General features: G+C 40.3%; 1 protein-coding gene across 1 annotated transcript; it reads right to left on the reverse strand.

The window, feature by feature from the left end:
* Nucleotides 1-9054: 9054 nt before the first annotated feature.
* On the reverse strand, nt 9055-11421 carry LOC149285047 (homeodomain-only protein-like). The gene is made up of 2 exons (XM_089495843.1): nt 11263-11421; nt 9055-9132 (listed from the first exon to the last, which is right to left on the reverse strand). Exons 1-2 carry the CDS (start codon nt 11419-11421, stop codon nt 9055-9057), a joined length of 237 nt encoding a protein of 78 aa, XP_089351969.1.
* Nucleotides 11422-23525: the final 12104 nt, after the last annotated feature.

The following is a 23525-nucleotide window of genomic DNA, read 5'->3' on the forward strand; positions in this document are numbered from 1 at the left end:
TCGTAAGTGAATTATAGCAAAGTCATGACTTATTTATAAAAACAGCATCAATTATTTAATAACAGTCAGAAATAATAATAAAAACTAACATGTTCCAAAAAACCCTAATCAGAGAAATCAATATTTCGGTGCTCAGCATGAAACGCCGGCACCGCGACAGAGTCACGGAGAGTGAGGGGCGCTCGGCGCCCCTGCCCGGGACTTAAATTAAAGCATAGGTTTTTTTTGTTGTTTTAACTTTATTTAACATGGAGGAAGTTAAAACAAAAAAAACAATGTTTTAATTTAAGTCCCGTGCAGGCGCCCCTGTTGCCATGGCGCCCCTGTTGCCATGGCGCCCCTGTTGCCATGGCGCCCCTGTTGCCATGGCACCCTGTGCGGCCACACAGGTCGCACACCCCTAAGTTCATGGGAGATAGAAGGTGTAATCATGGGGGGGGGCTGGCACCAGCAAAGCTGAGTGGCCCCCTGGCCTTTTATCTGGCCACATGGTTCCTATGCTCCATCACATAAACTCTAACATAGACTGACATACGCATTTCTTAACTCACTATGATGCATACATACTCGTATAAAATTAAATTTTTAACAAAATGTCCTAATTTTGTCAATTTATATACGAATCTCAGAAAAGGAGGAGGGAACCCCAACAAAACAAATACAATTGTGCTGTTATTTACACATGCTTTGTCACACTCATGTTCTCTCACACACTCATTTACTCTTTCTCACGCTCTCTCTCTCTGGATGTCTACTTACCTTTCCCGATTGGAGGAACAGGGGAGAAGGTGTGCCTGTGGACTCCGCTCTTTTACGGAAGTTCACTGGGAGGCCAGAATAATGCACCTCTCTTTCTCCAAGGATCTATCTGCATTATTCTGGCCTCTCTGTGCATAAGAAGCAGCGGGCAAAGAAAAAAAGGATAGAAGAAAGAGGGCAGATGACAAAAGAAAATGCAAGAGAAGAGGCGGGGGACATGGAACAGGTTGGCAGGGAAGGTAGGGAGACACTCAGAGAGAGCATGGACAGAGTAAACGTGAGTGTTGGGGAGTGAGAGAAAGCATGAGTGAGAGTGATAGAGCAGGAGAATGAATGAGGGTGAGTGACAACGAATGTACTTTCCAAAGGTAAAAAGCCCTCAGATTTTTAATGGAACCAAAAGGGCAGGAAATGTAATTCTTTGTCCGAAAATGAATAGACCACAAACGAATTGAAAAATGTGTTTCTGTACCTTTTGCTAATACATAATGACATACTTAATACATACTAACACACATACTTAGACATACTCAGTATAAAACCAGAGTATCAATCGTCACAACTTTGTTTATCCCAACTCTTCCCTCTTACCCAGTGGTGTATTTACCTTTGGGGCTGTCAAAGCCTGACCTAGGGATGCACCCCAGGCTAAGTGACCGGCATTTCTGGTTCAATAATTGGAGATGTGCGCATTTAAGAAATAGAGCGCCAGTGTATGATGATGTCATTCTTTCATTGAATTGTATGGAGGCTCTACTGAGGGGGCACAGCATCCATTGCGTAAATAGGCTGCTTGGGGTGATCAAAAATCTCCCTTGTAACACACCCATAGTGCAGTGGGAACTCGTGGGGCGATTTGCCCCCTCAGTGATCTCTCTTTTTAACCAACCCATTCAGCACTGGTGTTACAGGGAGCCTTATTGTCTCCCTGTTATGTGGCCCCCTGGAAAGGCCATCCTAGGCTTAGTCAGCCTGGAAAACCAGAATAAATGTCATTCTTCTATTAATCTAGAAAGTACTCCATTGAGCTACCACTAGTCTGTCAATTAGCACCCACCCCTCACATACATCTGCTGCACAAGGAATCACTAACAGCCATTTTGCCTCATACCTCATGCTCTACACTGACCTTAGAAATGCAAAACACACACCACTCAGAAACCACCTGTCCACCAGTCATGGACATACCTGGGAAATCTCCGGGTTTCACACCGAGTGTCTTCTCAATCCAGGCAGAGGAGCATTTACCCTCCTACTCCCAGCTTAGTTACAGTGGTTTAGGACTGGCCCCGCCTCCACTTACGGCCCCGCCCCTGCACAGCCACTCCCAATAGAAGAGGGAGAGGTCTGAAAAGCCTACACTGGAACTTATTATTATTTGGCACTAAGTTAAAGGAATAAGGCTAAAGAACAAAAAGTACAACTTTTTGTAGGGATTAATAGACTAATAAACCCCAAATTCCCTATGGGTTAATAGACTAATAAGTCACACACATTACTCCTATCCTACCTGGATACATAAGATAGACACCACAATCAGTAACAGCAGCACTATGACACCCTATCCACGGTTCTAAGCCTCCTCACTAATGCTGGTACACACACAAAACCCAACAGCTTTGTCAGGGGAACTTTAAATAGCCAGCTCTTTAAAGTGGTAGGTCAGTTCTATTTCAACAGGGTTGATGTTCCTGGAGGAAGAAGCCAAATGGCAAAAGATCTAGGTAAACTGGAAAAATGGTCAGAGTGGTGGCAACTGGCATTTGATGTGAATAAAAGCACAGTAATGCATCTAGGGCATAAAAACCCGAGGGCAGGGTATAGGATATTTGATACTGTCCTAACCTCAACGTGTGAGGAAAGGGATTTAGGGGTAATTATTTCTGAGGATTTAAAGGTAGGCAGACAATGCAGTAGAGCAGCGGGTAATGCTAGCAGAATGCTTGGTTGTATAGCGAGAGGTATTAGCAGTAGAAAGAGGCTCATGCCGTTGTACAGAGCACTGGTGAGACCTCACTTGGAGTATTGTGTACAGTACTGGAGACCGTATCTCCAGAAGGATATAGATATGTTGGAGAAAGTTCAGAGAAGGGCTACTAAAATGGTTTATGGATTACAGGATAAACCTTAACAGGACAGGTTAAAGGATATTAACCTACATAGCCTGGAAGAAAGACGTGACAGTGGGGATATGATAGAAACATTTAAATACTTAAAGGGAATCAACAAGGTAAAGGAAGATAGTTTATTTAAAAGGAGAAATACTACCAGAACAAGAGGACACAACCATAAACTAGAGGGGCAAAGGTTTAATGGTAACATCAGAAAATATTACTTTACGGAAAGGGTAGTGGACGCATGGAACAGCCTTCCAGCAGAAGTGGTAGATGTTAATACAGTAAAGTCATTTTAGCAAGCATGGGATGGATAGGCAGAAGGCCAAGCTAGATTCAGGATAAGGCCAAGTACTAAAGGAAAGTACTCAGAGGTTGGGCAGACTGGATGGGCCTACTGGTTCTTATCTGCCGTCACTTTCTATGTTTCCATATATAAAATCAGATAATTATATTCTAATTTATTTCCATCAAAAATGATGAACGGACCATTAATTAACAATGAGAATTAAAGGTATATCTAATTATTTACCCTTTACATAAATCAATGGCTTTGCAGTCATATTTAAGAATAATAATAGAAAATTAACCCAAAGACTCAATTTGGTATGAACTCTTTCCAGGAACTATTAAAGAAGCATGGTGCCTAACGTGTTCTGTAAAAGACAATGTATGGTTTTTGCAGGAACTGCCTGATCATGGTTAGGGACAGGTCACTGTCCAAGACTGTCGAAGGCTTATCCTCAGCTTGCTCAGAGACTACTGTCATTGACAGAAGTCTCGAGAAGGAGGATTAATCCCCAGTCATCACTCTCCTGATAACCCCTCTCCCAGCTGTCCATGTGTGGTTATATGGCTTCTGCATCTCTGTCCTGGGCTTTTTTTAAAGGCTGTCTTGTACAGAGTACATTTGCAACAAGGGGTCCAGGTATAAAGTGGATATAGAGGCAAAAAGGTGATCAGTTAACCTAATTTAAATATGCCTACCCAGAAAACCTTACAGTGGTGGTAGCACTACAAGACTTCTGTGGAAAACACAAGTCTTCGGCTTGTCTGTTTAATAATGCCTCTGCTACTAACTCTTAGCAGAAATTTTTAGTTAGAATGCCTCCAGTGGCAAAGATTTTAATTTTAGCCCTTAAGAATGGGGTGGTAGCCTTTGTTCAAGTTCTAGGCTACCATGCAGGAATTAACTTCCGAGTTCCATCTAGTGGCAACTTTATAAGTCTACTGAAAAGGGAAACCTAGTGTATGCGGTTTAATGATTAGTGGCTAAACTTGTTTGCAAGAGGTAATGTGAACTTTTAATAATATTAATTATGCAGGGTCCCCTAAACTGCATTATTTGCCACCAATATATTCTGATTTATGATTTGCTTTGGCCAGAACTAAGAGGTTTTGCTTGCAGTGTAAACATGCAACTTAAACCAAATTTAGGAACAGCATTCCAAGAACTAAAAACACAGATGTCCAGTCCCCTGCCCGTTCAATTTGCCACCATTTTTTCTGATTTCTTCTTTGTGTTCTCCAAAATTAAGTGGTCTTCCTGGTAGTGTAAACGTGCAACTGAAAACCACTTCAGGTGTTTTATTTCCCTGTGCGCATGCAGTCCAGTGCCTAATTTTTTCACAAATATTTACTGATTTATTATTTTGTGTTGTCAAGAAAAAAAAAAGGTTTTAATAGTAGTATAAGTGTATAAATCACAACTGCGAAATAGGAAAAAAAAAAATAAGAATTGGTCCCTAGTTTCATTTTTTAAATGAAAAACCAGTCCTAAAAGTTATTTTATGTACAGCTTCTCCAATCCACCCAAGTAAATTATCTGCCCTACACTACTTGGCAGCATGGTACATAAATCTCAGCTAAAACACTGAAACACTTTCACACTCCTAAGTCGCATCAGTTTGTGGCTGCTAATGACGTCTTAAAATGACTTCATTACACATATATACAGTATATTGATGCTTTTCTCTTCCCCTTGGAAATGTTGATTGGCCAGAAAGAACCCACAGCCTGTTGGACCCATCAATCACATCCATAATCATCAATGAGACCATCCAGCATTGTAATGGTGCCAAACAGGACAAATGAATGAACAAATCCTAAATTTTTTTTAAAGGTTTTGTCATTTGTTTTTGTTTCGTTGGGGACCCTCCTCGTTATCTATGATTGGCACGAAAGCATGAAATTGGCACATTTCTGTAACAGCTTTGTACGAATCTGAATGTACAAGTCTAATAGTTAGTAAATATGCATTGATTAGGGAGAGGATGTGTGTGTAGCTGTATAGGCCAACATGTCACAGTGCTTATTAAATAGCACTTCAAAGTATAGTTAGTCTGTGTGATTTTTCATTTCTTCTTCCATAGTTTGACCGGTAATCTGTGCTGAGGTCAGAAGTTTCTCCCTGCTATATCCAGGTACATTCATAAGTCACATATATGGCCCAACAGACTCCAAAATTGCACTTTTCCAGGATCATTCATGTAGAACATAAACCACAGAAAACACATTTAATAGTAAAACTGTATGCTAGATGCCAAAAAACCTAAATTCTTAGTGCGATAGAAGAAAGAACTATGAACAGGCTGTCAGTTCATAGCTCTTTCTTGGCATAGGCAGGCTACATCAGGGGACGGGAGGCTTCATGGCACGTGAACCCCCAAGCGCAAAAGGATCCAGTATCTGTCTGAACACTAAAGTTTGTATTTGCCAATAAAGGTAATTAGAAGTATTAGTATTTGCCATGTGTGCTCAACGGCTTCTCTAGGTGTGAATGTCTGTGTGTAACTGTATACTACCTAATCTGCTGCAGGTCTATTTAGTAAATATAGCAGCACCATTCCCACATTTGCCAGTGTTGTGTTTGTTGCATATCGCCCATTTCAGGTGTTCAGATCTGAACACCAGTGCTGGGAGTGTAACTAGAAAAAAAAGTGGGAAACATTGTAGATCTCCTTTGATTTGACAGCTCCCTTGGCCAGTAAGCAGAAATCCGAGACTATTCTCAACCTATTTTCCATAATAGCAGAAAAGTGCAGAAGCTATAGAGCAGGGGCGTACAACGTGCGGTCAAAGCGGTTGTCCGGCTGCAGAATTTCAAAGCAGCCGTTGTGTGGCTTTGAACACGTGACGTTCGAGGGGCAGGCCCATAGAAGGTGTTCCTCATGGCAAGGAGAGGGTCATCACACCGGAGGAGAGCAGGAAAAAGTGACATGATAAAAGTATAATTTCTGCTAGCTTTTGCTACTGTGGCTGCTTGTGCATGATAGCAGTGTCATTGCTATATTAAAAATATATGATTACCAACAGCAATCACACCTCTATCATGCACAGGCAGCCAGTACATGCTGGATCCTGGGCATCATAGAATCACACGCCTAACATGCCAAGTCAGCCAGTACATGCTGGAATCTGGGTATGCCTGGGCATGATAGGAGCAAGGGATGCTGCTGAGCAACACAGAGGGAAGCAGCAGGGCCCCTGTGGATGATTATTTTCAGTGAGTTTTTTTTGTTTTGGCATTTTGCCAAATGAACCCTGTATTAATATGCATTATAAAGCTAAAACGCCATATTTTCTCTAAGTGACGCACACAAAAATTTCTGGCCCACTGCAGAAAAAACTTGGACACCCCTGATCTAGGAGAAAGAAAGAGAATGAAAGCTAATAAAAGGCACCATGGGATGTCTCCTCATGCTATGCATGACAGATAAAACTGGAAATAATAATGAAAGAAAAACAAACAAAAAAAACCTTCAACCTAGGAGAAAGGAATAGGTTAACATTTTCCACCACAAGGCATCAGGGGATGTCCCCTCTTGGTACGGCTGACATATAAAACCAGTAATAATAACGAAAAAAAAAAATAATAATAACGGTAACGTAAACTTATCGGTAACATATAGTTATCGGGAATTTAAGCCACGACAGGTAAAGCCGATAGTCCAAACAATCTTGATAAATAGCCAGTCCCACTTATGTTGCCGCGGAAGATCTGAATGAGGAACTCGGAAGAGAGTACCAGAGTCACCGATGTTGGATGGGCAGTGAGCCAAAGGTGGTGACCGGGGAGGAGCTCAGAGAAGGAGAATCCGCAGCTGCTCTATCTCAGGAAGACTTCATGGATCCTGAAGAAGAAACTTCGCGAGATTTCTGCCTGTCATTTGAAAATGCCGAAATTTCAGCACCAGGAAATAATAGATGGAGCAGCAGGCTTGCTTCAAGAAGAAAAAGGTCCCTTTTACGATCCCCAGCACGAAGAGATGTCATCAGGGAAAAAGATAGATAGTCATCCAGATAGGCAGCAGGCGCTGGCATCACAGGAGGCTGTGCAACTACAGGACAAGTCTGAGGAGGTGGCAAGGAGTCAAGGCAGAGCTGGAGCAGGGGTTGGTGAGTGTAATGAGTGCGGTGTCAGCAAACAAGTAATAGGTCAAGGGCAGGCGGTGATCAGAATAAACGGTAGTCCAGGCAAGGGTCAGGTAACAGGCAAACGGGGTAGTCCAATAGGGAAGCCAAATGTCAGGTAACGAAGAATCCCGTAGAGGGTCTGTAGCAGAGCGAGCACGGACATACAGGAACCAAAGTTCTGGAACACTGGAGTAAAGTGTTCACAGTTGGAGGGGTTTTTATAGTGCTGCAGGTATCTACTCCTCCCCTGTGCTGAACAAGCTCCTTACTGGATTGGTTACCAGGCAGGGATAAATCCATAGCACCTGGTTAATTAGTTTTGTATGTGGCCTACATTGGTGAATGTTTAATGGAGATTAAAGGTGTTATCACCCTGCTACAGGTGTATGGCATTGTGTTGATGCTTGGGCAACACCTGGAACTCCTCCTGGGTTTGCTGAAACTTTAGGCCGCGGTTTTGGCCTACTCCGCATTCGCGGAGTTTTTGGATGGCATGCGGTAGCGGAGGACAGCAGGGGAGAGCAGGTAAGGGTGAGAGGGGCATGACACTCTGTAATTCCATTGTTAGAGGTCATAATGCTTGTCGAGCCTGCAACGTTAGGTCAGAGAGGTCATGGTATAAATTGACAGGGTTACCGTTAAGCGGCCACGTGCAAAACTCTCAAGCCCGGGTCATGGTAGCCTCTTTGAGTCGGAAGTCCGTGAGGTGACAAATAATGTCTCTTGGGGGACTCGAAGGGTTACCCCTAGGGCGTAGGGCCTGATGGACTCTGTCCACCACCGAGGAGGCATCAACTGATCTGCCCAGTAAGGTGCGAGCGGCGGTGGAGCAGAGAGCTCAAGCAGCCATCTTCTTTGGTGGTCAGGCACGCCCCCATGTTATTTATTTAATTATTTCATTTATGTTACACAGTTTACAAATTTGTGAAATAAATATTCTTGGCAACATTATTTTTTTTTGTGGGGGGTGCCCTATACAGGATCCGCCCCGGATGCCAAATACTCTAGGTATGCCCCTGCCACAGCGAACAACAGACAAAACAAGAAACTGTACAATTCGGGGAAGTAAATTACGGCATTTAGAAATGGCAACAACTAGAAGTCAGAGTTAATAATTGCTGGCAGGAAGTATTGTATGGACTGAAGTATGGGGTAACTTTCTGTTTCCAGGTGATCATTCCCTTCTGGAGTTAGGAAACAGTGTCTAAATGTCTGAATATTTTGGTGACTTGTTATTTAACCTTTAATACTACTCTCCTTTTGCATTGTTACATAATCTGTTGAACTCTCTACTAGTCCGCCTCTTTCTTCAATCTTACCATCTGCCAAGCCCAGTTATAAAGGCATCAAAAATGTGCCATTTAGTTAAAAAGGAGTTATGAATAAAGAATGTTGATGGCAGTAATTAGTAAACAATGTGCAATTCTCATAGAAACTAATAGTATGATGCTATTTATTGCTCAATATTTAGTCTTGTTAGAATAATACCTTATACACTAGCCTATGTTAGGTTATATATAGGACATAATATTATTTCCGCATATCTGAAATTATGTTTTATATCGGGTTTTTTTTGTTATTCATTGAGCACTATTTCACTTCAAAACATGATATTCAATATATATTAAATTTTATTGTGCATACAAATCAGTTAATGCATTTTAAAGTCATTTTTAATGTTAAATATTTACTTTACAAATTATTTCTTATTTTGCAAACAAATAAACACTGCATTATGGTAGAAAACATTGTCAAAAATCCATATCTAGTCCATTACAGATCCACATTGTGAAGGTAAGCCTTCTGATTTTCTCCATTCTGATAATCGGACTTTGAACCATTGCTAGAAATAAAGAAAAAAAAGTATTACAATTTTAATAGATATAAAATCTAAATAAATAATACATCACAGAATAATACACAATTCTAGCATTTTAGCAGTATGGGCAAGTAGGCAGGTCTATGTAGACACTGCCAATAAGCAAATACTCAGTGTGAGAAAGCAAAGCTGGCTTCCCTCGTAAAGGTCTATACCAATATCAGGAGTTGTACTTTTAGAAGTCCTATCAAGATTTTTTAGGTTATCTTTGACCTTGTGGGCTCCATGGGCTAAACTCTACATATGAGGCTGCTTCAGATTTGAGTAGATTTATTTAACAATTGACTTTTAACAGTGTATTAATCAATGGAAACAAAATGTCAAATGCTGACTTCTCAGTTTGCGATGAGGTTATCTAGTCTAATTATTATCCCTGCCAATAAGATCAACATGAGTCAGCTTTATGTCAAGTCATCAAAGCAGACATTGCTGAAATTGAGGAGTTTGTTAATCTGCTAAAAAACTTTAGACAGTCTCACTTGAACTTGACTCAATTTACTCACAAATGAAGCTAACTCAAAGCAAGTGATGTGCTCGCCTAGTTTGCAGAGGATATTTGCACTGCCCTTACACATGACTACCCATACATATGTACATACACTGTCCTTAAACACTGCCTTTACATACACACATACACTATCCTTACACAGGGATGGCAAATACACACATTTGCACTGCCCTTACAGACACATATGCACACACATAAACACACCAGCCGATCAACACACATATACACTGCCCATATACACTGCACTTACACGCGTCTGCCCATTATTATTATTATTATTATACTTTTTTTCGAAAACGCCGACATATTCCGTAGCGCTGTACAAGATGAAAATTTTACAGATAACGACAAGCATAATACAGCAATTGACATACAGATACAAGAGGAATGAAGGACCCTGTTCCTGCAGGAACTTACAATCCCACACAAACATATACACTTCCCATATCAATGCCTCCCCATACACATACAAATACTGTCTTCCCATCTCATACCTTTCTCTTCTTCATTTCTCCTCGTTCTCTTCCTCTCCTTCCTATTTTTTGTCATGGAAAAATGAGATCCATGTCTGTCGCTTCAGACCTCTCCTTTGCCACTCCCTGGCAGTGTCCAAAGTGATTGATACCGAGCACAGGGCTATAACATTATGTCCTGGTGCCCGGCATCAATTGCCAGTACATGGTTAAAGGGAGCACGGAAGCCGAAGTTATAGGGAACACAGATGTGCCAGACCTCTCACTTCCTTGATGTTAGGCTGGTTAGAAGGAGATCTGTGATCTCCCGAACCGGTCCTGAAGCTGCTCCTTGAGCAGCAGGCACACCCTCCATACCTTCAAAGTCTAACTGAGGCTAGCCCTAGCCGTATTCATGACTATGGACACCCTCAACCCCCCGTGCATCATATAGGGAGCAGGTGAGGGGAGCTTTTACCAGCTAGTCCTGGGAAGCTCCTAGGTATGCCTATATGATAGGACTTTAGTAATTGAACATTGCACTAAAAAAATTTAAATGCGAAGTATGCCAGATGCTTCTATTTTTTTCTGACCTTTTATATTAGGTCAGGTTTCCTTTAGATGTTTTGTGCCACTGGCTCATTCATTGCAGACGTAGAACAAGTAGCTCAGTGTGTTGACAGTCACAGGGGATGCTCTGCATTACCCATTAGTGTATCAATTTCATTAGCTGCTAAAAAGAGAAGGACAATTGATGCCTTTCTGTAGATGCAGTCACACAAGGTCAGTTGGGAGGGAATACACATAGCAGGATGATAGGAAGAGAGGCAATGGCTAAATAAAGTGTACCAAATATCACAGGATTAACTATTTGTCACAGAATACAGACTCATGTATTTATTATTTTCATAGACAGAATTCCAATACTTTCGTTATATTTAAGAGAGTTGGAATCCTCCTGATTAAATTCTAGCTGATTAAATAAATGCATTAAGCCACGGTGAAGGTTACTGTTTCATTTTAAACTAGAGACTAGTAAAGAGTCCAATATGGATCAAATACAGCAACCACCATGGCATAGCATCAATGATGTGTTACATTAATACTTAAGCACTACTGTCTAACCCCACTCACCATTGTTTTCTCTTCTGTGAGACCTGCTTCAGCAGCTATCAGCATTATGGTTGTTTGATCAGGTTGCTTGCTCACATTATTAAAGTTGTACTCAAGGATCTCCAACTGTTCCTGCGTTGGTTTTTCATTTTCTGTAATTCCCTTTTGACAAGAGCTCATTTTCTACAACTAGTGGTTCTTGAACAGAAATGTGATATAAGAAGAGTAGTTAGACATATTTGGAAATATTTCTTTTATGTATTTTTCTCAGCTCACACGAATGTTGTTCATTTGTTTTGTAAGAACTACAGTTATATATTAATTTATTAACACTGCTACCTGATGGTTCCTGTGCAGTGGGCAGTCCACAAGATCCATAATTGACACCCCCACCAGAGTGATCATGTGTAAGTGCGATACTTCCTATAAATATGAAAGCTGACCCTGTCATCTACATGCCTAAATGCTTTGAGTTAGTGCCCTATTATTGGCTGAATAGCTATTTGTGGTAACAAGCAATTGACTTTAAATTAGGAGTCCGCCGCCATACAGTGTATGGCAGACGATGCCTGGGGAGGGGCCACACTGGGATGTCTGAATGTCTCAACATCTTAGATCGCTTTCTTAGCTTGTTTAATGCCAGGACGTACCAGGCATGTCATTGGTCGTTAACTGACTGTTTTTGCCAGGCAATGGTCGTTAAGGGGTTAAACATGTTTCTAAGATATTTAAAATGAAATGCAGCAAGCAAATATTACATGACTATGTATATTTGCTTGGTTAATGTTTACAGAGCTCTGAAAAAGTTTCTAATACTTTGTACATAATGGAGGGTCATATTAACCATTGGCACAAGTGGAAGTTCCATTCAGTCATGGACCATTACAGGGACATGGAACACACAAGTAAACATGTTGTGTGCTAGAGAGAGAGAATGAAAAAAAAAATGCCAAGGCAAATTTTGCTTCGTTTTTATTTGTTTCATTAGGGGGTCCCTCCTCGTTTTCGGACTGGGACTAAATAAATAAATTGGCAAATGTTGTTAAAATTTAAATTTGTGTGAATCTGAATGCACAAGTGTAGAAAAAGCTGGAAGGAAATACAGCAAAACTTGGTTATCACAAAACGGTGAAGCGGAAAGGCAAAAACAGAAATATAAAGCATACAGGAATGAGTAGGAGGAAATAATCTATGGACAGAGTAAAACAGTTAAGGATCCAGAAGTTTTCTGAAATGGGGCCCCATGTCATTTTCAGCAGCTGCTGTGTTCATTACTTTTTTTTTAGATTTCCTAATTATGTACAAAAAAAGGGATTTATGTACAACAGTAAATTAAAAATAAAACCAGATTTTTTTCAGGTAAAAATTATATGGAGAATAATAATGTTTGAAATATAAGTGTTTGTCAGAATTTGGGAGTGCTCCTGATGCAGGGCAAGATTAGTGGACCACTATGATTGTTTTTAGACCAAGAATTGCACCTCCTCCCATGTTTTAAACTTTACTTTGAATTTGAATTGCTTGCATAGTTACATGGACTTGTTTTCATAGTAACTTGGACCCTCTTGCTACAGTAATAGAAAAGATTTTCCATGTTCTTCCAGCTAATGCTATTAACTAGTAATGGCCATATTGTAAAGCTATAATATTCAGAATAATATGATTTCCAATGATTTTCAGTATCAATGAAACTGAATTGGTTAAAAATCCAACTCTTTCCTAATTATTAAAGTTACACAATCTTGTGTCAAATTATTCTGATTTAACTATTTAAATGACTTGTTTGTACAGGTTACTATTATTATAAACAGTAAGAGTTCCTCTGATCCCACCTGCAATGGGATGCTATTCAATAGTAAAGAGATCTATTATCATCATGTAACCCTGTCCACAGCATATGTGTGTAAAGACAAAAGGGAACACTTAGGGATACAAAGCACTGTTATCTACATCATGTTAGAAATCCAATCCCAATAATGATTCTTAGGTTGTTTCAGATCATGAGTGCTGTTGTGCTTTTCCAACGATAAGTATGAAGGTAACTGTGCCATGTAAGGCCAAACATGGTATGTGTGTATATATATATATATATATATATATATATATAATATATAATATTATGAAAGGATAACATATGTGAACTGTGTGATAGGGTATGGAAAAACGTGGAGAAGAGGAAAGAGAAGGGTAATAAGAGAAAGAAAAACAATGTAAGGGGAGATAGCATCAGTGGCACCAGATGTCTCCAATACAAACAAGCAAGGGACTAGTCAATTGCACAGAGTTCTGTTCCTATTCTATCTAATCATATACTGAAGTCAGGAGAGCCAAGTATGTGTACATCATTCATATCTACCCTGGAGAGAGCATCATTTCATGTATTTGGGTTCATCAATGTAATTTACCTATAGATCCCAAGCATAATTTACTACGGTAATTTCAGTTTCATTGAAATCCAGTTCTGCTTTTGCAAAATTCTTCCTTATCTATGAAAAGCTTACAATGTAGCATGAACAGAACACGCTGGTCTACAAGTGATAGGCTGACATCCTCTACACAGAGAGATGAAACCACTCTACAACCAATTGCTGAAATTCTGACATCTATATCAATGCAATAACATGATCCATACCATACTGCTTCACAACACGGCACTAGTGAGGTACATCCACAAAGGTTTACAACTTACCTTTAAAATCTACATGTTTCTAAAAGTAACACAATTGTAGGTTGTGTTTTCACTGATCATGAGTCTCATTCATATGATGCTGATCTCATTCATTCAATGTTGTGCTTTTTATGTGCAGAAAACGATATATATATATATATATATATATATATATATATATATATATATATATATATATATAATTCTATGCAGCACAAAATCTATTCCTCTGTCTGCTAAAATCACTCAGTGCCTTCCATCTCAGAAAGAGCTCTTAACAGAATAAATAAGATATGGTGGAGCCTATAAGTACCCTCGCAGATAAGAACCTTTTAGCCCATCTAGCCTGACCATTTTTCCTTCTGTTCCACCCTTGGTCTTGCTTTATTATGTTCAGGATAGCCGTATGCCTATGTAATATGTTTTAATTTCCCAGCTGTATTAGTCTTTGCCACTTCTGCTGGGTGGTGGTTTCACTTATTTACCACCCTCTCAGTGAAGTAAAACTTGCTTACGTTACATCTCCATCTCCGAGTCTGCAGTTTTAGACTCTCGTGCTAACACTTCTCCTCCTTTTAAACATGACTTACATAGTGTACAATCTACTGAAGAAGAATAAAAAGTAGGGGGGAAAAAAGTCAAATGTCACAGGGCTAACAGCACAAAAAAAATGATTATTACTATCCTTCACAACAAGGCATAAATGTCTCCTTGTGCATTTACATCTTAAGCAAACAGAGCGGAGTAAAAGCAGATGTACTTACATCTTTAAAAAGCTATGTTGCTTGACAGATTACCCAAACCTGCAGCCAGCTCGTCTTGTATTAATAACATAAGAAGTCTGAAATGCTGTTAGATATGTAGTTGTGATGGCAGCTGACGCCTACTTGTTTATCACTGTTGAGTTACAAGGGAGTAAGAACAGATACCTGAAAAACCTGCAGTACAGGCCTAGCCAAGTGAGATAGTAGCGGCGTGGAGATCACTTGTCAGCGCAGTGTTCAGGCACGGCCTTTCTCTCTCTCTCTCTGTCTCTCTCTCTGTCTCTCTCTCTCTTGCTGTCACAACCTTAGTTTTCCATATGCTTCTCAATAGGCGTTTCATATTTCACATTCAGCACACGCCTGTGGAGCTTGGCTGAAGCTCGTGTGCTATGAAAGCACTGCTAAAATCCCTTCTCACGTCTGGGACAAAAAGTGGCTGATGCTGTCTGCAAATGAAATGCTTATTTTTCTCCCATTATTCTTTGACTGTGTCAACCTTATTTAGAATTGTATTTTATGTTACTAAAAATTTTTCTTTTCTGCGATATAGGTCGAGAGTTGTTTAAAGAAACAGTTTACTGACCTTGACAGCCCCTCTAAAGAAGAAAACACTCCGTGAATACTTTAATATGCATTCTTCAAGAGAAAAAGGAAAAAAAACACTTACCTGAGGTAGAAACCGCAGCCCCTGCACCTGTCTTCCTCTGTGTTTCGATGATTCTTGCCGATGATTGGGAAAACAATGGGTTGGATTATGGTTTCTATAAATGTTGTATGATATGGATATCTCAAAAAAGGTTATTCTGCCATTCAAGACCAAAGCTAGTGTAACTTTTACTACTTTCTTTAGAATATTTCACATAGTAGGCTCGGTGAACAGAGAATAGTGACTGATTTGTGCATTTGCTTCTTTCTTTCTTTTTTTTTTACAATATAATTGTATAATGACTGATTGAGCATAAGGGCAGACATTTCACACTAGTGTGTACAGTACTTTTTATAAGCATTTACTTTCAAGCGCTTAGACTGAGCTTTTTGGTTTTCTGGCTGCCACATAACTTTGAGCACCTCAAGGGTTTCCCTCTGGAGAGGGACCCAGAAGATCCCTCCTAGAGAAAGAATAAAACAGGTCTACTTTCCTTTTGAGTTTGGCTGTGAAAACAAACCCTTGGAATCCAGTTAAGAGATACTACACACTAGGACAAACAAAACAGCCATCATGAAGAGGTCAATGAATAGGAGCTATAGGCCAGGGGGCATAACAACTTTCAGAAAAAAAGATTATGATTCTAAGACCAGAAGCTTGTTCCATCCACAGACATCAACAATCATCTGGCAAAGGGAGGAGGAAGTACTTGGAAGTGTATGCCCTGACTAACCATCTTAATAGTGAACACATGTCTGAACGATTGCAAAGTTAATTAAAAGCTTGAACATGCTAAAGTTATTACAATTGCTTAAAAAGCAATGCATCTCTTTCTGAAGGTTTCATTTGGGCTCTATAATACCCTTTCCCTGGTGTTACCTCTGAACTGAGTGCCCTGTATCTTGCAGATGCGCAGCATGTGCAAGAAATGCTACTTGGTACGTACCAGCTAGTACGGAAGCATTGCCTATCCATTTGATCTTTGATCACCCCAACCGGCCTACAGAGCAGCAGCAAACCAGGAAGCCTCTAATGCAAGCGTCTCCTGTTGCCAAAGGTCTAGGCTGGAACATGCCTTTCATCTGCTCTTGGATAATTACCAGATACTCTTTGTTTATTTAAAGCCAACACCTTGAATTCTACATGGTATACTTCCCAGCTAAAGAGTACAATGTTAACTAACCTTCAACTACAGCTCTCCCAGTGGGGTACCTGAAGTCCAAGAGGTTAGTGGCTTGATTGGACCTTGTGAAACAAACATTAAAATGTTCTGATAGTTTAGTACATAGGTTTGTGGTCTCAGAACCCCTGAAGAGTAAAGAGTAGGAACCTCACCAATGGTGGGTGGAAACAGGAGAACAGGGCCGGCCTTTTGGGTGTGCGAGCTGTGCGGCCACACAGGACGCCAATGCAGCAGGGGCGCCTTGCGTCCATCCCATCGCCACACAGCACCCAGGCGGCAGGGAGAGGAGGAGAGGGGCGCCGAGTGGTCGTAAATGAAAAAGTTTTCAGCCACCGCTCCGCCCCCTTTGTCTCCTCTGCTCCCTACCACTGCTCTGACTGCAGTGGTGGGAGCACGAGGCCTTGGTTGCGGTGCAGCTCTTCATGATGAGCGCCAGAATAAGACGTCATATCCCGGCGCTCATCGGTGAAGCTGCGCGCACCGAGGCAGGGCAGCGAGACTGAAGCCTTGTGATCCCGCCACAGGACTTCACCAGGCTAAGTGAACTGCAAAGGGGGGGGGGTAAATAGTAAGAAGGGGGGGAAAGGAAGTAGATAGTGAGAAGGGAAGGAGAGGAAGTAGACAGTGAGAAGGGTAGTAGAGGGGGTAGACAATGAATAGGGGAGGAGAGGGGGTAGATAGTGAGAAGGGGAAGAGATTGTGAGAAAGGGAGGAGAGGGAGTAGATAGTAAGAAGAGAAAGAGGGGGTAGATAGGGAGAAGGGAAGAGATCATGATCATGGGGTTTGGAAGAATCTTGAAATAAATAAAGAGTGAGAATGAGTAAGATAATGAATGAGGTAATATGTGGATGAATTGTGTTATTGGGTGAGAGAATTAATTAATGTGTGGATAAATCATGTAAATGAGTGAGATAATTAATGTGTGGATGAATTGTATGAATGAGTTAGATAATAAATTAATTAATGTCTGTATGAATTGCACGAATGAGTGAGATAATGAATCAATTAATGTGTGGATGAATTGTGTGAATGAGTGAGAGTATAAATTAATGTGTGGATGAATTGTGAAAATGAATTTTGAGAATGCATTAATGAATATGTGTAAATAATTTGTGTTAATGAGAATGAATAATTGTGTGGAGGAATTGTGTAAATGACAGAGTGAATGAGTGACTGTATAAGTGTTTTGTGTGTATCATAGATGTATAAGTGTATTTAGGGAAAGGCAAAGATGACACAAGCAGGGTGTTTATGGGACAAAGATGCCACAGGCCAGGCTGTTTGGGGACAAAGATGTCTTACACTGCGCTGTTTGGGGACACAAATGGCTCACGCTGGGCTGTTTGGGGACAAAGATGGTTCAGGCTGGGATGTAATTGTGTGTGTAATCTGGGTGCTGGTCAAGTTCTATGTGGACACCAGGGCTTGACTTTGGGATGGAAAACCTGTGATCTATGCCTGTAATTTATTTTATTCTTTTTTATCTATACCTTTAATGCTTAGTTTATATGTGATTTCCAGTCGATCTATACCTGCAAAGCCAGACATGTGTGTTATTTCCATAAATTATTTATATATATCTGCAAATACAGGGTTATTTAGTTGATCTATACCTGCAGTGCTGAGTTTACGTGTGATCCCCAGTTGATCTAAACCTGCAAAGCTGGGTTTGTGTGTTATTCTGTTGGACTATACCTGCAATGCTATACACGCATAAAGTGTTGTTTACATGTGTTAATTTGATCTATACCTGAACTACATGGAGGAAGGAAAATATAGGTGTGGCTTAGTGAATGAGGGGACAAAGGAACTCTGGGGAAGAGTATGGGAGAGAGGACCTTTCAAAGGTCAGAAGGAGGGAAGACTGCACTGACTTTCACAGTCTTCCCCTAATCTACAGTGAGTGTGGCAAATATTTTTTTGGTGTGGGAGCGGAGGAAGTGATTGCATGCCAGGGTGTGTGGAGGGGGTGCAAAGGAAATAATTGCTTAGGGTTCACTTTTTTCAATATTTAAAGGAAAAATGTTTTTGTTAGCAGTTTTTTTCCTATATTTAATGTATTTAAGGTACATTATTGTTACCAGTGTTTCTAGTTATATTTTATTGTACTTGTTTGCCCTTGCACATAAATAATCTCTAATTAAAACTAGTTGTTTGTTACATGATTTTTTCCCTTTTCTTTTTTGTAGAGGGGACGCCAGAGAAGTAGTCCGCACAGGGCGCCTGAACACCTAAGGCCAGCCCTGCAGGAGAAGACTGTTGCGCCTGCAAACCTGACGATTAAAAAGCAAGTTATTTATTCCCAATTTCAGTTTTCTGTAGCGTGAAAATACTTCCAAGGAAACGCATACAGTATGCTGTTAATGAAAGGTATTTGTTTTAAAAACACTCCACCTTGTTATGCATTAAATCTTAAAAAAATACACCTAATCCTACCACACTCTTGGCACCCTAAGCACAGAAAATTACAGCCATCAACTATAACACACTTCACTAAGCACTAACAAGTATGACACGTTTGCTGGTTATTACAGACACACCTTCTGTGTGATTTTAACATTAAGAAGTATATTGTTTTTCCCTGATATTATCTAAATCCACAATAAAGTTTCTATCTTATTAGGATAGAAAATTAACTACCGATAATTATGCTGATTTATCACAAGTGGTTGTAGTGTTGAGTGAAATCCAAGGAGTGGCATCTGAAAATGTGTCATAATGAAGGGTGTGTGTAGTCTTTCTCAATTTCTTCACAATATTTGTTAAACATGTAAATATTCACATAAAGGGAAAGCTTATTTTTTAACTTTTCATTTGTTGCCATTGATATGGGTAATGGGTGGTACCAATATCCATTTCAGACTGAACACACATTACACCCAACAAATATAAATTTTAAAAGGACACTCCAGCCACCCTATGTACTTTAATGATACGTGCATGTGTGTGAGCATGTATGTGTAAGTGTATGTGAGCATAGATGTGAGTATATGTGCATGTGTGTTGGTGTGAGTGTGTAAGTCTGTGCAAATCTGAGGGTGTGTGTGAAAATGTGTGCATATAAGGGGGGTGCCAAATATAATAATAAATATAAGGAGAGAAATGATGAGATGGAGGAAAGATAGGGACAATGGGGAGAGATAAGAGAAATGGGAGAGGAGGGGAGAATGGGGATAAAGTAGGAAGAGCAATAAAGAAAAGGAAGAGATAGGAAACAAAGGTGAAGTAAAGAGAAAGGTGGAGTGATAAAAGGGGAGACAGAGTGGGACTATAAGGAGAACAAAGAGATAAGAAGAAAGGGAAGAGGTAAACATTAGGGGAGAGATGGAAAAGACAGATACCTAGAAAGAGGAGAGATAATGAGAAGGGGGATCAAAGAAAAGGGGGAGAGATAAAGAGAAACACGGGAGAGAGAAAATGGGGAGATAAAGAGAAATAAAGAGCAAAAGGGAGAGAAACGTATGAGATAATGAGAAGGGAAGGAAAAAGGAGAAGGTGAGAGATAAATAGAAAGGGAATAGATAAGCGGGGGTGTAACGAGAATAATGAGAGAGAGAGGAGAGATCCTGAGACCTAAATTGTAAAGAATGGATAACAGGGTGCACCTGAGCCAGACTGAAAGGAGCCTTGACTAAGAGGAGAACACTGTGGGTGTAATCTGGGCACTGTGGCAAGTCCTTATGGACATATATAGTTAAAAGGAGGCATCCATAGCAAATAGACTAGGTTTCATGATTCACAGAGGTTGCAGGAAAAAATTTGTTAATTTATAAAAGTTTTGCAAATATTTGAGTATGTGTGAGTATATATATATATATATATATATATATATATATATATATACACTGTATTTGCTCTATTATAAGACAACCACTCAAAATGTGAATATTAAGGAAAAAAAGAAAAAGCCTGAATGTAAGACTACCCTATAGGAAAGAAGTTTTACTAGTTTCACATGCAAACAGTTTTTTCATATTTAATAAAAAAAAAAAAATCTATGAGAAAAATGTGTTTCTTGTTTTTATTTCCTTTTATCTGCTAACTCTGCTTCCCTGAGTTATCAACCTGCTTCTGCCCGGCACTAATTACCGTATTGGCTCGGATATAGGCCGCACCCGTATATAGGCCGCACCCTAAAATTTTGGTGCTTTTTTAAAGAAAAAGTTTTGTAATAGATATGCTGCCACTCTGTCCCCCGCACCCCCGAGATATGCTGCCACTCTGCCCCCCCGAGATATGCTGCCACTCTGTCCTCCAAACCCCCCCAAGATATGCTGCCACTCTGCTCCCCCCTCAAGATATGCTGCCACTCTGTCCTCCCCCCCCTCGAGATATGCTGCCACTCTGTCCTCCCCACCTCAAGATATGCTGCCACTCTGCCCTCCCCGACTTATCAGAGCAGACTCCCGGGTGTCTTGTGGGGCCGGCGGGGGACATCTACGTAATACGCGTATACAACTTCCGGTGCCGGCACTCAGCGGACGTTCACCGGCTGCGGCGATGCGTTCGTAAACAAGCTCCGCTGCCGGCACGTCTGCACAATGTGCTTTAACAATCTCCCTTGCCGGGACTCCCCTCGTGGGAATTCCCAGGAAGGGAGATTGTTAAAGCACATCGTGCAGACGTGCTGGCAGCAGAGGTTGTTTATGCGCATCGCCACTTCTGGTGAACGTCCCCCCGTGGAAAGTGCCGGCAGGGCAGGCTGTCTGAGCGTATCGGAGAGTAGGATATGGGTCCCCTGAACCGCTGCGGGGTATCTGTATCCTAACCCTGCTGCCTGCCCGCCGCCCAGAACTGCATGTCCCGGGCGTCGGGCGCTAGACCCCGAATATAGGCCGCACCCCCACTTTAAAGACTTAAAGTGGGGGGGGGGGAGTGCGGCCTATATTCGGGTAAATACGGTATATTATTTATATTTATATTTTGATCTGTTTGTCATTGTATGTATGCGTATTGTATGTGTTTATAAATTGTTCTACTGACTGTAACAGCGATGTGGAATCTGCCGGCACTTTATAAATAAATGTAATGTAATGTAACCTGCCCCCCAGACTTATCATTCCATCCCCAGACTTGCCTCCAGACTTCCTGGTGTCTAGGGGAGGCAGGCGGTGGACATCTGCGCAATGTGCACAGACAACCTCTGCTGTTGCCCGGCACTAATTATATTATTTATATTTAATTAAATTATCTTCTGGATCAGGAGGGAACTGCATGGTATTAACATGTATGTTAAGACAAAAAAAAACTATTATAATTGATCATGATTTCCTTAGTTACTTTTAAAGTAGTTAAAAATCTGTATTTTAAACACACCTATCCCAGTATGACAGCCACATTCTTTAGTAAAGGGTTTTGCCATTTTTTTTTTTAGGGATGGATGTGTTCCATAAAGGAGGTTGAGGGTGTGTCAGGAATGCGTATTCAAAAAGCACCAGAAGAACGCTTAGTGGTTCAAGAGACTAATAACAACTTCATTTGTAGTCATACCAACATAACCAATTAAAAGGGAGACACGTTTCATAGAAATATGCTCTTGCCCCTTAAAAACAATAAGTTTCAATTCATTGACACGTACAGATTTTTTTCCGGACAACATGATCACCGGTATTTATTGATGTGTATCGCTCCATCATATTCCACAGCTTTTATTTTGATCTGAATATGGTATTAAGTGTTTTTTTTGTAGTCTTTTGTAATGGATAGGAAACACATACATGTTTTATTCTAATGCGAGTTAAGATACAAATATACTCATAGCAGAGACTGATATCATTGCAACACAAATATTTTGGAAAACATTGGAGTTGGCGAACCGTTGTTTTACCCCGAGACCACCCATGCTGGAAGAAAAGTGACCAACTTATCACAACTTTTTCCACAGGAGGGAGAGCTGGACAAAGTTGAGCCCCAGTTCTTTGTATCATTTTCTTTCTTTTATTTGTTTATTTGTTTAAGAAAAACAAAATGCTCTTTTGGTAAAGGCTGTCAGGACAACAAACTGCATTACAAGGCAAAGTCTGGCCAGCTTGCAGTTGAGGGACGTCATTGTCTTTCTTCCCACACCAAAACCAATGCCTGGCTGATGTCACCATCTCAGATGTTCTAGTAGATCAATTTGTCAACAGCTGGGTATCAGACAGGCTGAGGGGAGCAGCTCCACATTCTCACAAGCAATTGACCATTTTATTTCAAAATGTAGCAAGCTATGAAATGTGCACCACCGCTAAATAACTTTGTATCGTTAATGACTCTTATGCCACTTGCTGGGTGGGGTATGGCTGAACATGTTTTTATATTGGCAGAAACGTCTTAAAATCAATGAGAATTCCTTATTTCTAGGAAAGCAATATAATAAGAGCCAACAGTAACAAAAAGGAAGGGGCCATGTCAATTCCTTGGAGAATAGCGATTGTGTATAAATAGTAAATATCATATTAATAAAGATCTCTAACAGAGATAGTATGATTTCAATTAGAAACAATTCTGGAATCCTTGCTGCCACATAAAAGTGTATATATGTTTATATGATTTAGTATGTATGAGAGACTTTAATGTAAACGACAATTACGAGAAAGGTACTTCAAGAGTTAATTCTAGGGGTTTCATTCAAAAGAACAGTTTTAATTATCGACACTGTTGAATTTCTGCTTTCTTTGCTGGCAGTACGAATGTGTAAAGTGGCACTCCCTGCATAGTAGGATTTTGCCCAAAACAAAACACCAAACTTTTTTTTTTTTTTTTTTTTACAAGGGAAATAAAAGTAAAATCTTTATTGCCAAGGCAACACAGAATGAAGAGTCATGGCATTTGTCATGTTTTACTTGTTAATGAAAATCAAATTAGCACTGCATCAGCTATGCCTTAGCCCTGGTTGAGGTTTTTTTTTTTTTTTGCCAACATCTGCATAAAATTAACAGCAGGAGATCTATATATATAGAATTGCCGCCCCCCCCCCCCCATTCAGTTTGCTGGAAGGCAGTAATGATCACATCTACACAATTGTTTATGAATACTTAAAT

This window comes from Sceloporus occidentalis, unplaced genomic scaffold (assembly GCF_023333645.1).
Source record: "Sceloporus occidentalis isolate IW3139 unplaced genomic scaffold, rSceOcc1.0.p SCAF_85, whole genome shotgun sequence".
In the NCBI taxonomy this organism is placed as follows: Eukaryota; Metazoa; Chordata; class Lepidosauria; order Squamata; family Phrynosomatidae; genus Sceloporus; species Sceloporus occidentalis.

Coding starts and splice junctions, on each gene's coding strand:
- LOC149285047 (XM_089495843.1), bottom strand. CDS start 11,421: ATGAGCTCTTGTCAAAAGGGAATTACAGAAAATGAAAAACCAACGCAG. Junction 9,133..11,262: donor TCACAGAAGAGAAAACAATG/GTGAGTGGGGTT, acceptor CTTTATTTCTAG/CAATGGTTCAAAGTCCGATT.